The 17,215-nt window shown below is 30.1% G+C and overlaps 1 protein-coding gene across 3 annotated transcripts; it reads right to left on the reverse strand.

The window, feature by feature from the left end:
* Positions 1 to 9,819: 9,819 nt before the first annotated feature.
* On the reverse strand, positions 9,820 to 12,634 carry LOC129309250 (uncharacterized). 3 transcript variants are annotated; one of them, XM_054950734.1, is made up of 2 exons: positions 12,534 to 12,634; positions 9,820 to 11,222 (listed from the first exon to the last, which is right to left on the reverse strand). In XM_054950734.1, exon 2 carries the CDS (start codon positions 11,196 to 11,198, stop codon positions 10,014 to 10,016), a length of 1,185 nt encoding a protein of 394 aa, XP_054806709.1. In that variant the 5' UTR covers positions 11,199 to 11,222; positions 12,534 to 12,634; the 3' UTR covers positions 9,820 to 10,013. The 3 variants fall into 3 exon arrangements, with proteins under 3 accessions (XP_054806709.1, XP_054806711.1, XP_054806710.1); XM_054950736.1 differs by having other exon boundaries at positions 12,497 to 12,634; XM_054950735.1 differs by having other exon boundaries at positions 12,459 to 12,630.
* Between the last annotated feature and the right edge of the window lie 4,581 nt (positions 12,635 to 17,215).

Below are 17,215 nucleotides of genomic sequence, written 5' to 3' on the forward strand. Positions count from 1 at the left end.
CAATCTCATTGCCTCTACTATCATCCTCGAACAGCTTTTGCATATCATTCTTCTTATATCAATAGCTATTATTTCAAGATGAGCACCAGTGAGCTCCTTAACATCAAACCTCTAGAGATCAAATTGCTTGTAAGTTTTCTTTTTGGTCTATTCATCTTTCCTTTAGAAACATATTTTTGAGATGTTTTTAGGAACTACTATAGAAACTGTAAAAACTAGAACTTGCCATTATTGAGTTGTGAATATTTGAAATAAAAAATTTTAACTTTAAATTGTAAATAGCTAAACCTATGCTTATAAAAATTTAGACGTTAAGTTGTAAATTTATGAACTTTAAGAACACATCAACTCTAAACCTTTGCTTGTCAAGATATAAACTTTTACTTGTACATATTTGAACCTGTACTTGTGAATATTAGGACTTTTACTTATACATTTATGAACTTTGCTTATTTGTGCAAAAGTAAGAATGGTTCAGGTGTGACATTTTATACTAATGGAGCATCCCAAGCTCAAAGGGCCATTGCACTCACAACAAGAACCAAAAGAAATTGAAAATAATATGAAGGATGACTTTTACATCTCATTGTGCAGTAGCATTTGCAGGAACTTTAGCTTCTGATCTTCTAATAGTTAAAGATTGAATTATGTGTTGTGAAAATATGGATATTATCTTGTTAATGTTGGATATTTAGTTGTGAAGTCAATTGTAAGTTATCGAAAGATGATGTATATATTCTTAAAAATCTAATGAAAATATGTTGTTAATACAGAAGGACCTTTGTGCAGATGTTCGGGTGTGCCGTGTAGAAATACCTTTTGTTGTTAATATGTTGAACTCATCATATTATTTGTAAATTTTTAATTGAACCACACAGATCATGTGAAATATATGAACATGATATTATTAATAAATGAATCTTATTATATTATATACAAACTTTCAATTGTTTATAAGCTTAGAAAACTTTTACAAATAGTCAACTTAACCACACAAACCATGTGAAATAAATAGACATTATGTTGCTAATAAAATGGACACGTTCATGTTATATACGAGTTTTATGTTGTTCATAAACTTGATAACTTTTACAAATATTCAACTTAATTACACGGACCGTGTGAAATAGATGGACGTTATGTTGTTAATAAATTAAACTTGTCACGTTATATATGCACTTTTTATTATTTATAAACCTAGAAAACTTTTACAAATGTTTAATTTAATCACATGGACTATGTGAAATAAATGGACATTATGTTGTTAATAAATGGATATTTTTATATTATATACGGACTTTCTATTATTCATAAACTTGAAAAACTTTTACCAATGTTCAATTTAATCATATGAACCATGTGAAATATTTGGATGTTGTGTTGTTAATAAACGGACTTTTTATATTATATATAGACTTTTTGTTATTCATAAACCTGATAAATTTTTTATAAATGATTATTGCAAATAATTTCATTTACACTACAACAAATGTTCTCCAAACATACATCACAATATATGTCATATATACATTTACAAAAAAACCAACTTAAGATAGCACATAAACAATCCTAGAAGAATACTAACCACATTCTAATGCTTCATCATATTATTTTTATTTTCCTTTAGTTCCCAACGTGAGTACAAGGGCACTTTAAGCCTTGACATTATTGGGATGCTCTATTAGGTAGTATAAAATGTCACACCTAAGCCATTTTATATTTCTATACAAATAAGCAAAGTTTATAAATGTAAAAGTAAAAGTCTTAATATTCACAAGTACAAGTTTAAATATTTGCAAGTAAAAGTTCATAACTTGACAAGCAAAGATTCAAAGTTGACATGTTGTCAAAGTTCAAAAATTTACAACTAAACGTTCAAATATTCACAAGCATGAGTTCAGCTATTCACAATTCAAAGTCTATAATTTTTTTCTTCAAATATTCACAACTCGGTGATAGCAAGTTTTGGTTTTTACAATTTTTGCATAAGTTTCTCAAGTTTATAACAATAGAAAGTCCATATATAACAAGAAAATGTCCATTTATTAACAACATAATGTTTATCTATTTCACATTGTCAAAGTTATGTTGAATATTTGTAAAAGTTTTTCAAGTTTATGAATAATAGGAAGTCTGTATATAACATCATAAAGTTCATTTATTAAGAATGCAATGTTCATATATTTCACATGATCTATACGGTTAAGCTGAATATTTTCAAATAACATGACAAGTTCCTTACATTAACAATACAAGGTCCTTCTATATGGCACACTTGAACATTTGCACAAGGTCCTTCTGTATTAACAATATGTTTTCATTGAATTTTCAAGAATATATACATAATATTTGGATAATTTACCACTAAATTCACAACTAAATATCCAATATTAATTAGATAATGTTCATATTTTCATAACACGTACTCCAATATTTGACTATCAAAAGATCATAAGTTGAAGCTCCAAGAAATGCTACTACACAGTGAGATATAGAAGCCATCCTCTTTATTATTTTTATTTTCCTTTGGTTTTTACTGTGAGTGTAAGGGCGCTTTGAGCTTTGACACTATTGGGATGCTCCCCTAACCAGTATAAAATACCATACCTAAACCATTTTATACTTCTACACAAACAAGTAAAGTTAATGAATGTACAAGTAAAAGTCTTAATATTCTCAAGTATATGTTCAAATATGTACAAGTAAAAGTCCATATCTTTACAAGTAAAGGTTCGGAGTTAATGTGTTGTCAAAATTCATAAATTTACAACTAAACGTCTAAATACTCATAAACATAGGTTCAACTATTCACAAATCATAGTTTAGAATTTATGACTTCACATATTCATAACTCAATGATAGCAAGTTTTGGTTTTTACAGCTTCTATAACAATTCTTAAAAATCTCATTGCAGTTCCTAAAAATTCTAGAAATCCCAAAAAATATGTACTTAATGAAAGATGAATAGATTCAGAAGAAAACTTACAGGGAAACTTAAGTGTTAGAGCCTCAATGCTAAGGAGCTCATCAGTGCTCATCTCAAAACAAGAGTTATTGATATAGAAAGAGTGATATGCAAAAGTTATTCGGGGACAATAATAGAGGCAATAAGATTAAGATGTGCAAAATCTAGTTCTTGTATGTTAGCTTATTGCAAGAAAGGCAAATAGATTAAGAAGATAAAAGGAGGGAATGGAAGAATTAGGGAACTATACTGCAACACTATAAGGAGGAAGAGGAAAACAAAGAGGAAGAAAAAAGAGGAGGGAGATCAGATCATAGAAGATTGATTTATTTGGGAGGGGCAAATTGGTCCTTTCTCATTAAAACATATTTTCATCAAAGGCCCTCGGCTTGTAGAGATATTTTAGATTGTACTGGGCCTTAAGTATAATTTTTTCCTTAAGGGCCCTTGATGAGATTCTCCCAAAATTATTTCACTCAATCCATGGGCTACTTGTTAAGATGTAGATTGATTTTTTAATATATATTATTTATTAAAATTTAGGGAGAATGACAGATAAGTTTTAAAAGGACCAATTAATTCAAATTACATCTCAACCAATTTCAAAGTGTCAAACTTTAGGAATTGCAAATTCAACTCTCAATTTTGTAGCTTTGTTGTAATTAATTTGTAAACTTATTTTCTAAATTTTGACATAGTTGAAGAATAAAAAAATTTATTTTTTTATCAAAATTTAAAACATAAGTTGCAAATTCATCAAAATAAAGCTGCAAAATTAAGAGTCAAACTTGCAAATTCTTGGAATTTGATATTTTGAAATTGGTTGAGACCTAATTTGAATTGATTGGTCCCCTAGGTTCCTACCTATCATTCTCCCTAAAATTTATTCAATCAAGATTTAGGAAGTATTTTATATTTATCAAATATTATTAAGATATTGATTAATTATTATTAGGTTCATCTATATATTGTAAGCCTTTCGTCTAGCAGCCTACCCTCTTTTTTTTCTATTGAAGAAGGCTTAAGTGAGTTGGGTAGGTTTATAGAGATACTTGCATATCATCTACCAATAAGATGCTTACATCGATAGCGGAATTTAATCTCACAACTTTATGAGTTAGAGGCAAATCCTTACCAACTAGATCAACATTTATTGGTACCTTTCGTCTTTACATTATTTTTAGTATTTTGATGGTTTAATTCAAGATTTCACCCATCTCTTTGAAAATCACCCTTGAGTTTCCTATCTAGTTATTCTTCCCTTCAAGAATCACTTACTAGTTGTAACATCCTGGTCCTTAATTCCCTGATTTACTAAGAATAATAAGGATAATTAAGTAAGTTGATGTAGTGTGTGGTTAGAGGAGAATAATAAATTTTTTTAGTTGGATTTTCAGGTATAATTTAGGTCTAAAGTAAAATTGGGTCACTTGAGAACCAAAAAGTAAAGAAAAACAAGCTAAACAGCTTCTGTGCCATATGCCTCGGTGCACGAGGCTATCAGGTAAGAACTTCCTTCTCTGTACCATATGCCATGGCATATGGCGACAGGTACCACGATGCACGGTGTGAATTCTAGAGATTTAGACGCAAACTGACGTGAAAAACAGAAACAAAAGGAAAGGGAAACGGAGGAGCTCATATTTACTCTGCTAGGACATAACTTAGATAAGAATTTGAGAAAGTTAGAATCTCCAAATCATCTAAGATAAGATTTTTAAACCTTTTTTCTCATTTCTTCTTCTATTTTCTCAAAGATTTGAGTTAAGGTTTATATGAGGATGGTGATTTTAGTCTATATGATGTATGAGTCCGAACCCATTGACTCAAATGGAGTTAATGGGAGTTATTTAAATTATTTAAATCTAGTATAAATTATTTTGATAGTTGATGGATGATGGGCTCCATTAATATCAGAAAATGAACATTAAATTTGTTATTATCATGGTTGTTGAGGTATTAATGGCAATGTGGCTGTTCAATGAATTTATATGATGTTATAGATAGATAATGAATCTAATGTATAGGCTCCAACTAATGTAGAGTGAAAATTGGGCAATTGAAAAGTAGAGAATTGAGGGTATAATGCTTGAGTTGATAATGTTGATGAAATTCAACTTGGTTGATTATAATTTTTGGCTCTTAGTCACCTATTTGGCTTGGGAATTCAAGCTTGAAAGCTATTACATTAAGGAGTAAACCTTTGGTCTCTCAAAAGTTTGAAGTAATCGGAGGAAACTTTATTTTAGATAATTATATTTAATTGATTTTTAATTAATTGTTAAATGTGAATTGTGAATGTTACATGCATGGGTTTGATTTTTAATGTAAAACCATGTATTAGTTTCAATGAGTGCATGAAAATTTGAATGTGCATAATGTTATTTTAGCTTGAAATGCAAAATGGGAAGCAAGAGGGTTTTCAAATTATGAACATACCTATGCTTTTGAAAAATAAATGTGATGTGGTGTAGAGGTAATTATATGTTAATGAGAAGTAGATTTTGAGATAAGTGAGAATAATGTTGAGAAAATAATGAGAATACATATTTGGGTAGCACATAGTCGTGAGCCCAACGTGATTATTGTGATAATGAGTAAAAGAAAATAAAAATTTGAAAATGAGTGAGTACTGATTATGGCATGATCAGTGGCAGGAGTTCGCCTAGGCATTAGGAGTAGAGAAAAATTCATATGATATTTAGGCTGCCTTCCGGTGCATGAGGGTATAACCTTGTCTCACAGTTTGTTAAGGGACTATCTTATAGTTTGTTGAAGGACAAGAATCTAGCTATCTCTACCGATTCAATGAGGATAATAGTCTAGGATATGATACACCTTAGAGATACGAGAATGGGAGAAGTTATAGTTTGAAAGTGAGTCATATAATATTTGGCCAGATCACACCTCACGATTGGTAGGCTTGGATAGTCTAGTCAAATGGACAGAGCCCTATTTAGTGTTATAACCTACAGTTTTAGTATGAGAAAATAAGGAGGTTATAAGGTTGGTTGATCATTGCTTATACAAATATATGACATGTCACACATGTTAAGTTGTGGCAAGTTATGTGAATAATAGGTCATGGTCACGTATCTGAGAATATGGTGACAATGCATTTAGTATATGTGAGATAAAGAAGTTATTAAATGATAAATGACAAGTTATGATATGTGTGAGAATGTTTTACATACTTGGTTCCTAATTGATATATAATTGCATAATGTAGATTTAACTTTGGTTACTAAGTAGCTAGACTCACTCCTTTCATTTAATACTTTTCAAGCTCTAGTTCTAGTGCTAAGAGAGAGAAGACTCAAGAGGCTAAGAATTAGCATATTCCTACTGTATGCCTCTGGTTTTAATTTATTTTGTGTAATAGAATATAAATGCCAATTCTAGGATGCATGCCATTATACTTGCACTATTTTGTTATTGTAAATGTTAGATTTGTATTTTGAACCTTGAGTATTTGTCTATGTAGAGATATATATATATATATATATATAATATATATTTGTAGGGTCAAAATACTAGTGCAAGTATAAAAATGATGATTTGAACATGTTTGGATTGATTTGGATATAAAGTAATGACAACTTACCTCCCCCTTTGTTTTTGGTAAAATGGGATTGAGGAGTAAAATTTTGTTAGAATATTGTTTTAGTGTTTGTGATGTGTTTTACTAGTAGTCCTAGGTCCAATGAATATGGTTCAACTGTTAAAAAAGGCTTTTGGCACATATTGAGGATTTTGGACACTTATTTTGTGTAAAAATTATGAAAAGTGATTAAAATGCATTTGGACATCTAACTTTCTAGTGTGACTTGTTTAGAAGTAAAACCCATGCCATTAACTAGTTCATGTAAAGAGCTTTTCATAAATACCTAGATCACATCATTCGAACATCAAACGGAGAATCGAGAAGCGTCAAAAGTTCCCCAATTCTACTGTCAAATAATAGCAGAATTTGTTAATTTTTTGTGCAATACACCACAGCACATGGCATTTAAGTCGCAACACGTGGCACAGAAAGCAACACGCTATGATGCATCATGCATGAGCCACAACACATTGCTTTGTCACACATTATAAGAGTCATTTTTCACTTGTTTTCTATTTCTTTCACTCCTCCGAGATATCCCATGCTTTTATAACTTATTTTTACTTTGATATAAAGGATTTTGATTGATTTAAACTTATTTTTTATTTAAAAAACTTGGGATCCCTTGATATTAAACTAAAGCTTGGTAATCACCTTTTTGAGTTAAGTCTTTGATTACCATGAACTATAGTAGTTAATTGTATTTAGTGGAGTGAGATTTTACATTAGTTTCTTACCAAGCAATTTATTCTTTTGATAATCACCCCCAATCAAGTTTTCTATCCAATAATTCATTTTTCAAAGAATCACTCATGTCTGCCCACTAATTCATCCTCCAAGAATCACTCCAAGATTTTGTTTTGGTGATGATTTATAATTCATGCACAAAAGAATCACCGTGAGTTCATATTTGCTATGAAAGCCTACTTCTATCATACATTATTCATATCTTGAGTTTAAGGGGTAGTGTTGAGATAAAGATTTATTCTCTTAATATATATTATTTATTAAGATTTATTCTATTGAGATTTAAAAAATATTTTATATTCATTAAATATTATTAGAGTATTCATTAATTATTATTAATTTTATCTATATATTATAAACCTTTCGTACCAGTAAAGTACATCACTTTTTCCATCATTTATTTCTCCCTTGACTTCTTTCAATATTGGATAGTGATTATACATGTTTACAATCTTCAATAATATAAAAAATATAATCAATAAACAAGAATTCACGAATCAAAGAGGAAGGTTTATTATGAAAGTGTGAAAAATTATTATATGTTCAATGCGAACATGTGATATTTAGTGTGTAGTAAAAAAATGATAGAAAGCATAAAAGTAATCATATTAACAATGACTTTATGATAATCGATCTGAGACAATTGGTCACTGGCTTGTTAATCTTGAATTCTTTCCCTGTCTTGCACCGCATGTAGAAGAAAAAACTTGTATTTGGAATTGTGGCCGTGGTTACAGGGATGTTCAATTTATACCAATTTCAATTGGCCCAATTTCATCCCAATCATATTAGGATGGAATGGGACATGGAATTGCTCTCGGGATGTCCTGTCTCATCCTGTCTGTAACGAGCACAAACCCAAAGAGAGAGTTCATCTCAAAAAACTAGCCTATTAAGAAAGAAAGCCCTTTAAACTTATAAATCCCATACTATTTGCGAGGCTTCCTGATGTGGGACTTATGATAATGCCACCCTATCAGGAGCCATTTTCCTCAGCAGCTTCACTCCACAGCACTTTACTAAACCTTTTGCCAGTCAGAACCCTCCGTAGATAGCTCTTTCCATAGCACCGGCCTCTTAATTAAAGTACTAATATCACGACCACAAGCCTTTTAGGTAGAACTTACCCCTAAAAGGCACTTCGTATGGGGAGGGTACTCAATTGACTTATAAAGCACACTCCACCAATATGGCTTTTCGATGTGGGATTCATCACACCGTCCCAAATATTATATAGATATATATTATTTTTATTTTAAAAATATATGTTAAATATATCAATTGTATTAATGTAATTTATATTTATATTAATTATGTTAATTATAATTTCAATACATGCTATTCTTATTTAAAACTAAAAGTCTTTTATATTGATAATTTTAATGACACCAAGTAAACAGTATAGGGTAATATCTTTCTTTACAATATATTAATTATATTAATACAAATTATTTTTATATCTGCCTATTCAATAACCTTTATTTATATCGTATTTATTACTTTATTTTTGAAAGAGTTACTTGCTTAATATATTTCAACTAAAGAAGAAGAATAATGACTTGATGTTGTATCAGCCTTGTCTGTTGTTGCTTTTATAACTTAGAGATCACTTTTATTTACTATCATAATGTGTTATGTCTTATATATTATTAACTTTAAGTTATATGCTTGTAAGTGTAATTGATGTAATTCAATAATTGTTATTATTTATGTACTCATATTATTTTGGTTTTAAACTTAAGTTATGTGATTTAAAATTTTAATTAATAAATATTATTATCCAGACATTTTTTTCATATTATCTGTTGTATCAAGATGGTAGGACTTCTCGATCTTGTCTCGGTCTGTCCTGATTTTTAATGGGAGAAGATGGGATACATGACAAAATTTTAGTATTGATATTTTTTTGAAATAACACACGGGACAGGGGTGTCCTGTCCCTTAAACACCTTTAGTCATTCATTTGAACTGTACTTCATATATAAAGTTCGAAAAATAAACCATACTACTTATAAGATAAAAATAACATAATATCTTATATGAAATTTAATGATATTGATATTTTAGTGATATATTGATGATATTTTTTGTTCCAAGATATTTCTATAGCTGGCAACCATAAGACTATTTCAATTGAAAGATTATAGTACCAAGTGCCCATTCGATGATTTCTGTAACAAAAAAATAAAAATTGCAATTTGAATAGAATGAAAATGAGAGCTATGCTCAAGATTTTCCTTTGGCTTTAGCACTCTAACAAAAACACAACTATGGTTGGGGGGACTTGGGAATAGGTAGGGGAAAAAATCCATTCATATAGAACTATCAATTTACTAAATAAGCAAAAATGAACAGCGAAGTTCATTTCTAATTGAACCAGCCTTTACTACACACAGGAGCATTTAATAGTAAAATGTCAATCGCATTCAACTAACACGGGTCATCTAAATTTAATTAGCTTTCCATCAATTTTCCAAATTAAATTTATTAATCTTGAAAAAGATTTCTATGAAGTAAATTTGATATTGCGATGTAATCAAAGCTATGCGTTTCAAGATTGCTTGGATAGGCAATTAAATAACAAATCAAACACATTCGAACATACTTGTAATGCAATTTAAACAGTACTCGAGCACAAACTAAGAACTGGTCCAATAAAAGCCCTAGTCCAATAGGGCAACGATTCTTGAGCAAATCTTACTTGCCACCCTTAGCTTCACCCCTTAGTTTGTCCGCTACTTCAGCAAGCGTGCAACAAAATTTGGCTTCATCTGTCAAAGAACTAACAATTTCATCTGCTAATCTCAGCTCCTCATGGAACGCTGGATGCATCATCAAGGAAGCAAAATTCACATCAAGCACCAAACCAAGACATTTCCCAACGACTTCAAGCTTAGGAACCCAATCGCAAGCCTTCAAACCTAATGTTGCCGAGGCATTTGAGCACGGCACCACTTGCGGAAACCTCTGGTATTTCTTCAACCACTTTGTCAAATACCGAATCAAACTCATCGTCTCTTTGCCATTCAACTTGCTAAATGAAGGAGATAGCATATCTCTGTTGATGTGAGATGATGCAAACAAATAATGCAGGCAAAGCTCCGATCTTGAGAACCCATCATGCGCCAGCATAAGCAAACCAGCAGCCTCCTTCGCCAAAAGGAAATTCCTTCCCTTGCGATCCTTTGCTTTCTCCAGAGCTATTAGTGCTTGGCTCTCCCACTCCTTCCTCACAATTTCCAAACTGTCAAAAGCATCTTTTGGCGGACAAAGAAAATACCTCAGAATGCAGAGCATTTCAGATGATCCAAGATCTAATGCGTGCCTAATACACAGGCAGACCAAATTGGACCTCCTCTTCTCCACTAGTCTAGAAACCAAGTTTGAATAACCAGAACGTTCAACAATACCATTAACAATCAAAGTCTCAACCAGTTCCCATATCTCCAAAGAAACACATCCTTCCAAAATCAGGCCAGCTACGTTTTTACCAATGAAAAAATGAAGTTTGTCAATCAAAATCTTCGTATAATCATTATTGGATGAATCAATCCCAATCGAAACTCCTGCATTGTCTCTAATGGTATCAAGGTATGAATTCAAACTACTAACAAACTTGTCCCTATTAAAATCACTAGACTTGAGCTTTGTCTTTAGCTCCACGAAGAACTTGTTGCTAATGGCAACCAGTTCTGTATCAGTTTGCGAGATATTCCATCCAATGAGAGGTTTTAGGACGGATGAAGAGCTTATTTCTTCTTCCGGTTCCGGCTTTAAATTTGCAATAATATTATCTGTGTTAATAACAATTGGGTAGTCTGGTGGTGAATCAGGCACCTTCGGATTGACTGAAGCATTCTTAATGACTTCCAGTAAACTCATGATGCAATAACAAGGAAAACAAACCTGTGAAGGAATCAAAACTAATCAATACACTTGCTCATGTGGATAAGGATGGAAAAAAAAATATCACAGATTGATTTCATTCAGCTATCTGCAAGAATCAGTTCACTAGCTACCTTGTTATAGGCATGAATCTTGTCAGTCATCACGTATGTTTCCAAATTAAAATCAATGTAGTTCTCAGATGTTAACAAGAAAGGACCGAGAATAATGAAAAATTTTCAAAACAAAACCTACCAGGATAGCAATACCAAGAAACATGATACATCATACACATACATTAAATTAAGAATGCGATAATCAAGCAATAACCACTTTTATAAATAAAAGAATAATCACATTCCCAGAAACGTCAAACATTAAAAAGAAACACCTAATGTTATTATGTAATTATTCTTGCTACAGCTATATTGAAGAAAAACTAAATACTAGTCTTTCTAAAAATATCTTACAGAATGGGTCTATGATTCAAGGAGCTCTCATGATACTTCCATCATAGCAGTATAAAACAGCAACTCCATTAAACAATTCAGCAACATAACAAATTAATAGGTGACAAATAAGCAACATAGAAATAATTCAATGAGACAGAAAAAGCCCCAGCTAGAAACAAGCTTTCATGAGAATTAGGAAGTTAAAACTTCCAAATTAGCTCTAACTACTCAAGTCAAGTAAACCAAACTAGAGTTGAAGTGGCACAGTGTTAATTGATATAAAAACCAAACCAACAGAAATCAAGACACGTCCAGTTTTGAGCTTTCAAGCATAGGCGGACCCATACTACACCCAGTGGGGGCAGCCACCGCTGAAATTTTTGAAATATGCATAGTTGATATAACGCCCTTTTAATTTTTGTTCCAGATACTTTGACACAGCTCGAGCCAAGTCAATTACAAGATCAAACAACACAAGTACCTTGAGAGTTTCCAAATTTGACGATAATATAAAAATATTAATAAACAGAATACCAATACACAACGAATCCAACGTTGCCAAACAACAATATCCAAATCATACAAAGTCGCTAGTAATCAAAATGGAGAGGGAAGAAGAATAATAGCCAGTTACAGACCATTCAAGCGAAAACTAGTACAAAAAAAAACTCAATATGTAAATATTCCCAAATTCAAAGGTGTCAATACTTAACGATTACACGACCAGATTCAAAGCCAAATTAAAATGAAAAATTTAAAACAAAGCAAGAACAGCAGGAAGAGATGACGCGGGGGAAATTCAAACCTAGATTCAAAACACCAGATTGAACAAGTCAATCTCACCGGATATTGGGAGTAGAAAAAGCCCTAGGGTTCGAACCTTCTTCACTGCTTGCCCGAGAACAACCACACAGTGCTGACAACGGAGGACGGCGCCCAACGGAGCATGGGATGCTTGTTCGATGAAGAGAACTGAATCCGCTACTCACGAGGAAGGGTTTTATGACTTTATCGGGGGTTTTAATTAATTTCAGTATAAATTTAAGAAAAAATGACAATAAAAAATAATTTATTCAAGATAAATCTTAAGAGATTTAAAAATCTCAAATAAGTCCCATAATTCTTCAGATCATAACTAACAAATAAAAATATTCAATTATTTTTATAAAAAAAATTTTAATTATGCACCAATATTATGACATTCTCTCATAAAGTCATGCTCTCAAGTCTCAAACTTAAATACATCTTTTCTAAAAACAGTAATGTGCCCTTATCCCTTATTTCTGACATCTCCTCCTCTGTCATCGCAGTAGGTGGATGCAGCCACTTGTTTCGCCATCCATTGTGCACTACCTGGTGTTATCAGGGCTTCAATCCTCTAAATTGATGAAATGGAGAAGCTCTTCAGTGATTTATTTATTCTATGAAAGAAATAGAAGCACTTGGCCTAATCTTAATACACTGAATCAAGGACCAATATTAGAAAAGAGAAGCTACTCATTTTAGATTTGCAACTTGAAGATATGCTCTTTTTGAGTGTGTAGCATGCATTATAAAATAAATAACTATTGAATTCGAGAAAGAGTTGCAAATTATTATCATTAAAGGAGTGAAAGATTTATTAAATTCTTACAAAAGTTATTCTAGAAAATGGCTCCAATAATTTGCAATTGAGATACTAAATTTTACAACTTTCCTACAAATAATTTATGACTCCTTCTCAAAATTTTGGTATTTCAATTGTAAATTATTGGAGTTAAAAATTTTGAGAAAAAGTTACAAATTATACATAGAGAAGTTGCAGAATTTAGTATCTCAATTGTAAATTACTGGAGCCATCTCCTAAAATAATAACTTTAAGAATTTCATAGTTCTTCCACTCAAAATTTTGAGAAAGAATTGCAAATTATTCATAATGAAGTTGCAAAATTTGGTTTTTGAGTTGCAAATTATTGGAGCGTTATCGTAAAATAATTTGGTAGCTTTGCAAGTTTAAAAATTCAATAGTTCTTCCAACCAAACTTTCAAGAAAGAGTTGCAAATTATTCATAGAAAAGTTACAAAATTTGGCATCTCAGTTGTAAATTATTGGAGTCATGTCCTAAAATAATAACTTTAAGAATTAGTTCTTTTACTCAAAATTTTGAGAATGAGTTACAAATTATTCATAACAACATTGCAAAATTTGATATTTAAGTTGCAAATTACTGAAATCTTATCCTAAAATAATTTGATAGTTTTACAAATTCAAGAATTTAATAGTTCTTCCACCCAAATTTGGAGAAGGGGTTGCAAATTATTCACAAGACAGTTGCAAAATTTGATATTTCAGCTGTAAATTATTGGAACGTTGTCCTAAAATAATAACTTGGTAGCTTTGCAAGTTCAAGAATTCAATAGTTCTTGTACCTAAAGTTTCGAGAAGGGGTTACAAATTATTTATAGGGAAGTTATAAAATTTGGTATCTTAGTTGTAAATTATTGAAGTCATCTCCTAGAATAACTTTTTTAAAAATTTAATAGTTCTTCCACTCCTTCAGTGAATAATAATTTGTAACTCTTTCTCAAATTCGATAGTTTTTTTTTTTTTTACAATGCATGCTACATACTCAGAAAGCGCATATCTTCAAGTTGCAAATCTAAAATGAGTAGCTTCTCTTTTTTGGTATTGGTCCTTGATTCAGGACATTAGGATTAGGCCAAGTGCTTTTGTTTCTTTCATAGAACAAATAAATCACTGAAAAACTCCTCCATTTCATCGATTCAGAAGATTGAAGCCCTAATGTGAACAACAGATGGCAGAACAAATGGTTGCATCCACCCATTTGATGACAGAGGAGGAGACATAAAAAATAAGGGATAAAGGCACACTATTGTTTTAAAAAAGGATGTATTCAAGTTCGAGACTCAGGAGCATGAGTTTTCGAGAAAACATCATAATAGTGGTGCACGATTAGATTTTTTTATAAGGCCATTGAGTATTTTTACTTGTTAATTATGATTATTGAAGGACCATGGAACTTATGCAGGGTTTTTGAATCTCTTAGAATTTATCTTGAATAAATTGCTTCCTTTGAAATTTGATTGTCATTTTCCCTAAATTTATTATAAACACAATACGTCATTCTTATAATTACATCCGATTTTATTTTTACTGTTTATAATTTTTTTAGTATTATCAACCTTTATAATTTTAAAAAAATTATGTGATTTTTATTTTTTATGTCTTTATAATTAATTTTAATTTTTATAAGAATTGAAAATATTAAAAGAGATTAAAAATTATGTTTTCATAGATTTATATTTAACACTTCTGTATGAATAATATTAAATTTTTGGATATACTATTTTTAATTTTTTTTTCTAATTTTCTTATACTTTTTTTAAATTTTTTAAATAATTAAAAAATATTAATTTTTTTACTATGTCGAGTGAATAGAATTAGAGAAGAGAAATGAAGTTGACTAAAATAAAATAAAATTGATAAAAACATATATTAATACACAGTATTACATTAACACAAAATATACATAAATAGTGAAGATACTAATTTAAAATATATAAAAATATGAAATGATAAAATAATTATTATTTTATAAATTTTTTTATCATATATAAACATATTAAACATGTATTAATAATAAAATACAAATTTTGACAAAAAAAATTTCATCTTTTATAAATACACAAACATAATATTATAGAAAAAAATATAAAAGAAATTTTATATTTTATATTAATATTTATTAAATTATATTAAATTAATTTTTTATTAAATTACAATTTATATTAACTCAAATAAAGTTAATTTTAAAAATGAAAAAAATAATGAAATACGAATTGTTTTAAATTTAAAAGATTATTGGTGATACCCTTTGACATTTAAGAAAATTATATATTTATATAAGTAATAAATTTTTTATATCTCAACTAGTATTTAAACTTCACCTCCATTTTAATATAATGGGAGATGGGAGAAATTCTTAGATAAGCTTATAGCGTCATCTCATTTGTGCATTGACCAACCAAAGCATGACACCTCACAAAATTTAAATCTAAGATAACATTTACTTTGAATTTATATTTCTCTTATTTAATTTATAGTATTTAAATTATTTTAGATAATGTTTAAATTGATGGATTTAGATTTGAATTTTAAATTTTTACATTTGAAATCCATATATTCAAAACCTTTTTTTGGTAACTTAAAAAATTTTAAATGAAAAATAGGAATGAATTGAGATTTGAAATAAACTAAAAATAATGAGTTTATTTTTTTAATTAATAAGAAATAAGAAAAAATACAAAAGTTATAGCAGAATTAATGGTGAAAATGTGTAGAGAACGAGATGTTCAAACTAATTAGAAATTCAAATGATTAAGATATAGAGATAATTTAAAATTGTAGTCAATAATTTTTTGACATTGTGTGGATATAACTTAATGCTCTTGTGACACTGTTTCACCAATTGCAGTTTATAACAATGGTTGCTAGAACATTCATTGGAGACCAAAAAGAGAATGAAGAGAGAGTTAGGAGACACATTTTTTGTTCAAAGCTCATGGTAAAAATGGTAAACAATCCTTGGGTTTGGACCATTGAAGACAACAACAGAGAAATATTATCTAAGAATTTGGAATATAATATTAGAGATTGACACTTTATATTTAGTTATACCCTATTTGTTAGTCATTGGCGATGCTATGTGTTCAAGACCAAGACCAAAGCTTTAATGTCTTGAATTCATTAGTTAGTATTTCTAAGTATGAAAGGAGAAAGAAAGCGGACAAGAATGTTAAAAAGGGCAAGAAGCTAGCTGAGAAAAAAAGGAAAAAAACAGGACAAGTGGATGTAACGGAAAAGTTGGCACATATTGTGTATGTCTGTACTTATCATTTACTTCATTTTTACTTGTCATTTCTTTATGCATAGTTGTTAATGGACATTGTTAATTTTTGTACAAAGGAACTGCTTCCATCAAATGCTCCTTACTATTAAACCAAATTTATTTAACAATGACATGAAGTCAGATGTTATGTGGCTTAAAATTTGAGTGCAGAAGGATACATGAGTATTATTGATTTAATTCTTATGTTTGATTTTCTTGTGGTTGTAATTGAGTTGATTGATTTAGTACTTATATTATAAATTTTGATTATAGTTATTTTTGTGGTGTTCACGTCATCACATACTTACGGTCATGGGATAACACTTACTTGGATGAGGACAGTTATGTCATGCCAGAATACTCAAACATATGAATGTTTTGTCAACCACTTGAGTATAACATGTAAACTACAGATTGATGATGTTTTTAATATGACTGCTTTGTTCCTGTAGGATGACCTCCGATAGAAAAAGGTTGAACTATTATGGTGGCTAATCAATCATAGCAACAGTGAGAAAGAATCCACTGTGATGTCTACGTTATTAGGATCCCAGAAAGGCAAAAGGAGAGGATAGAAAAGCCATTCAAGTTATGCATATCATTTTAGGGTAGAATTATTTGTGATATTAAACTTTGTAAATGTTCTTAGTTTGTAAATGTACCCAAGTTGTAC

The sequence above is a fragment of the Prosopis cineraria genome, unplaced genomic scaffold (assembly GCF_029017545.1).
Source record: "Prosopis cineraria cultivar Desert tree isolate PC_DT_omini unplaced genomic scaffold, ASM2901754v1 PC4, whole genome shotgun sequence".
Taxonomy (NCBI): Eukaryota; Viridiplantae; Streptophyta; class Magnoliopsida; order Fabales; family Fabaceae; genus Prosopis; species Prosopis cineraria.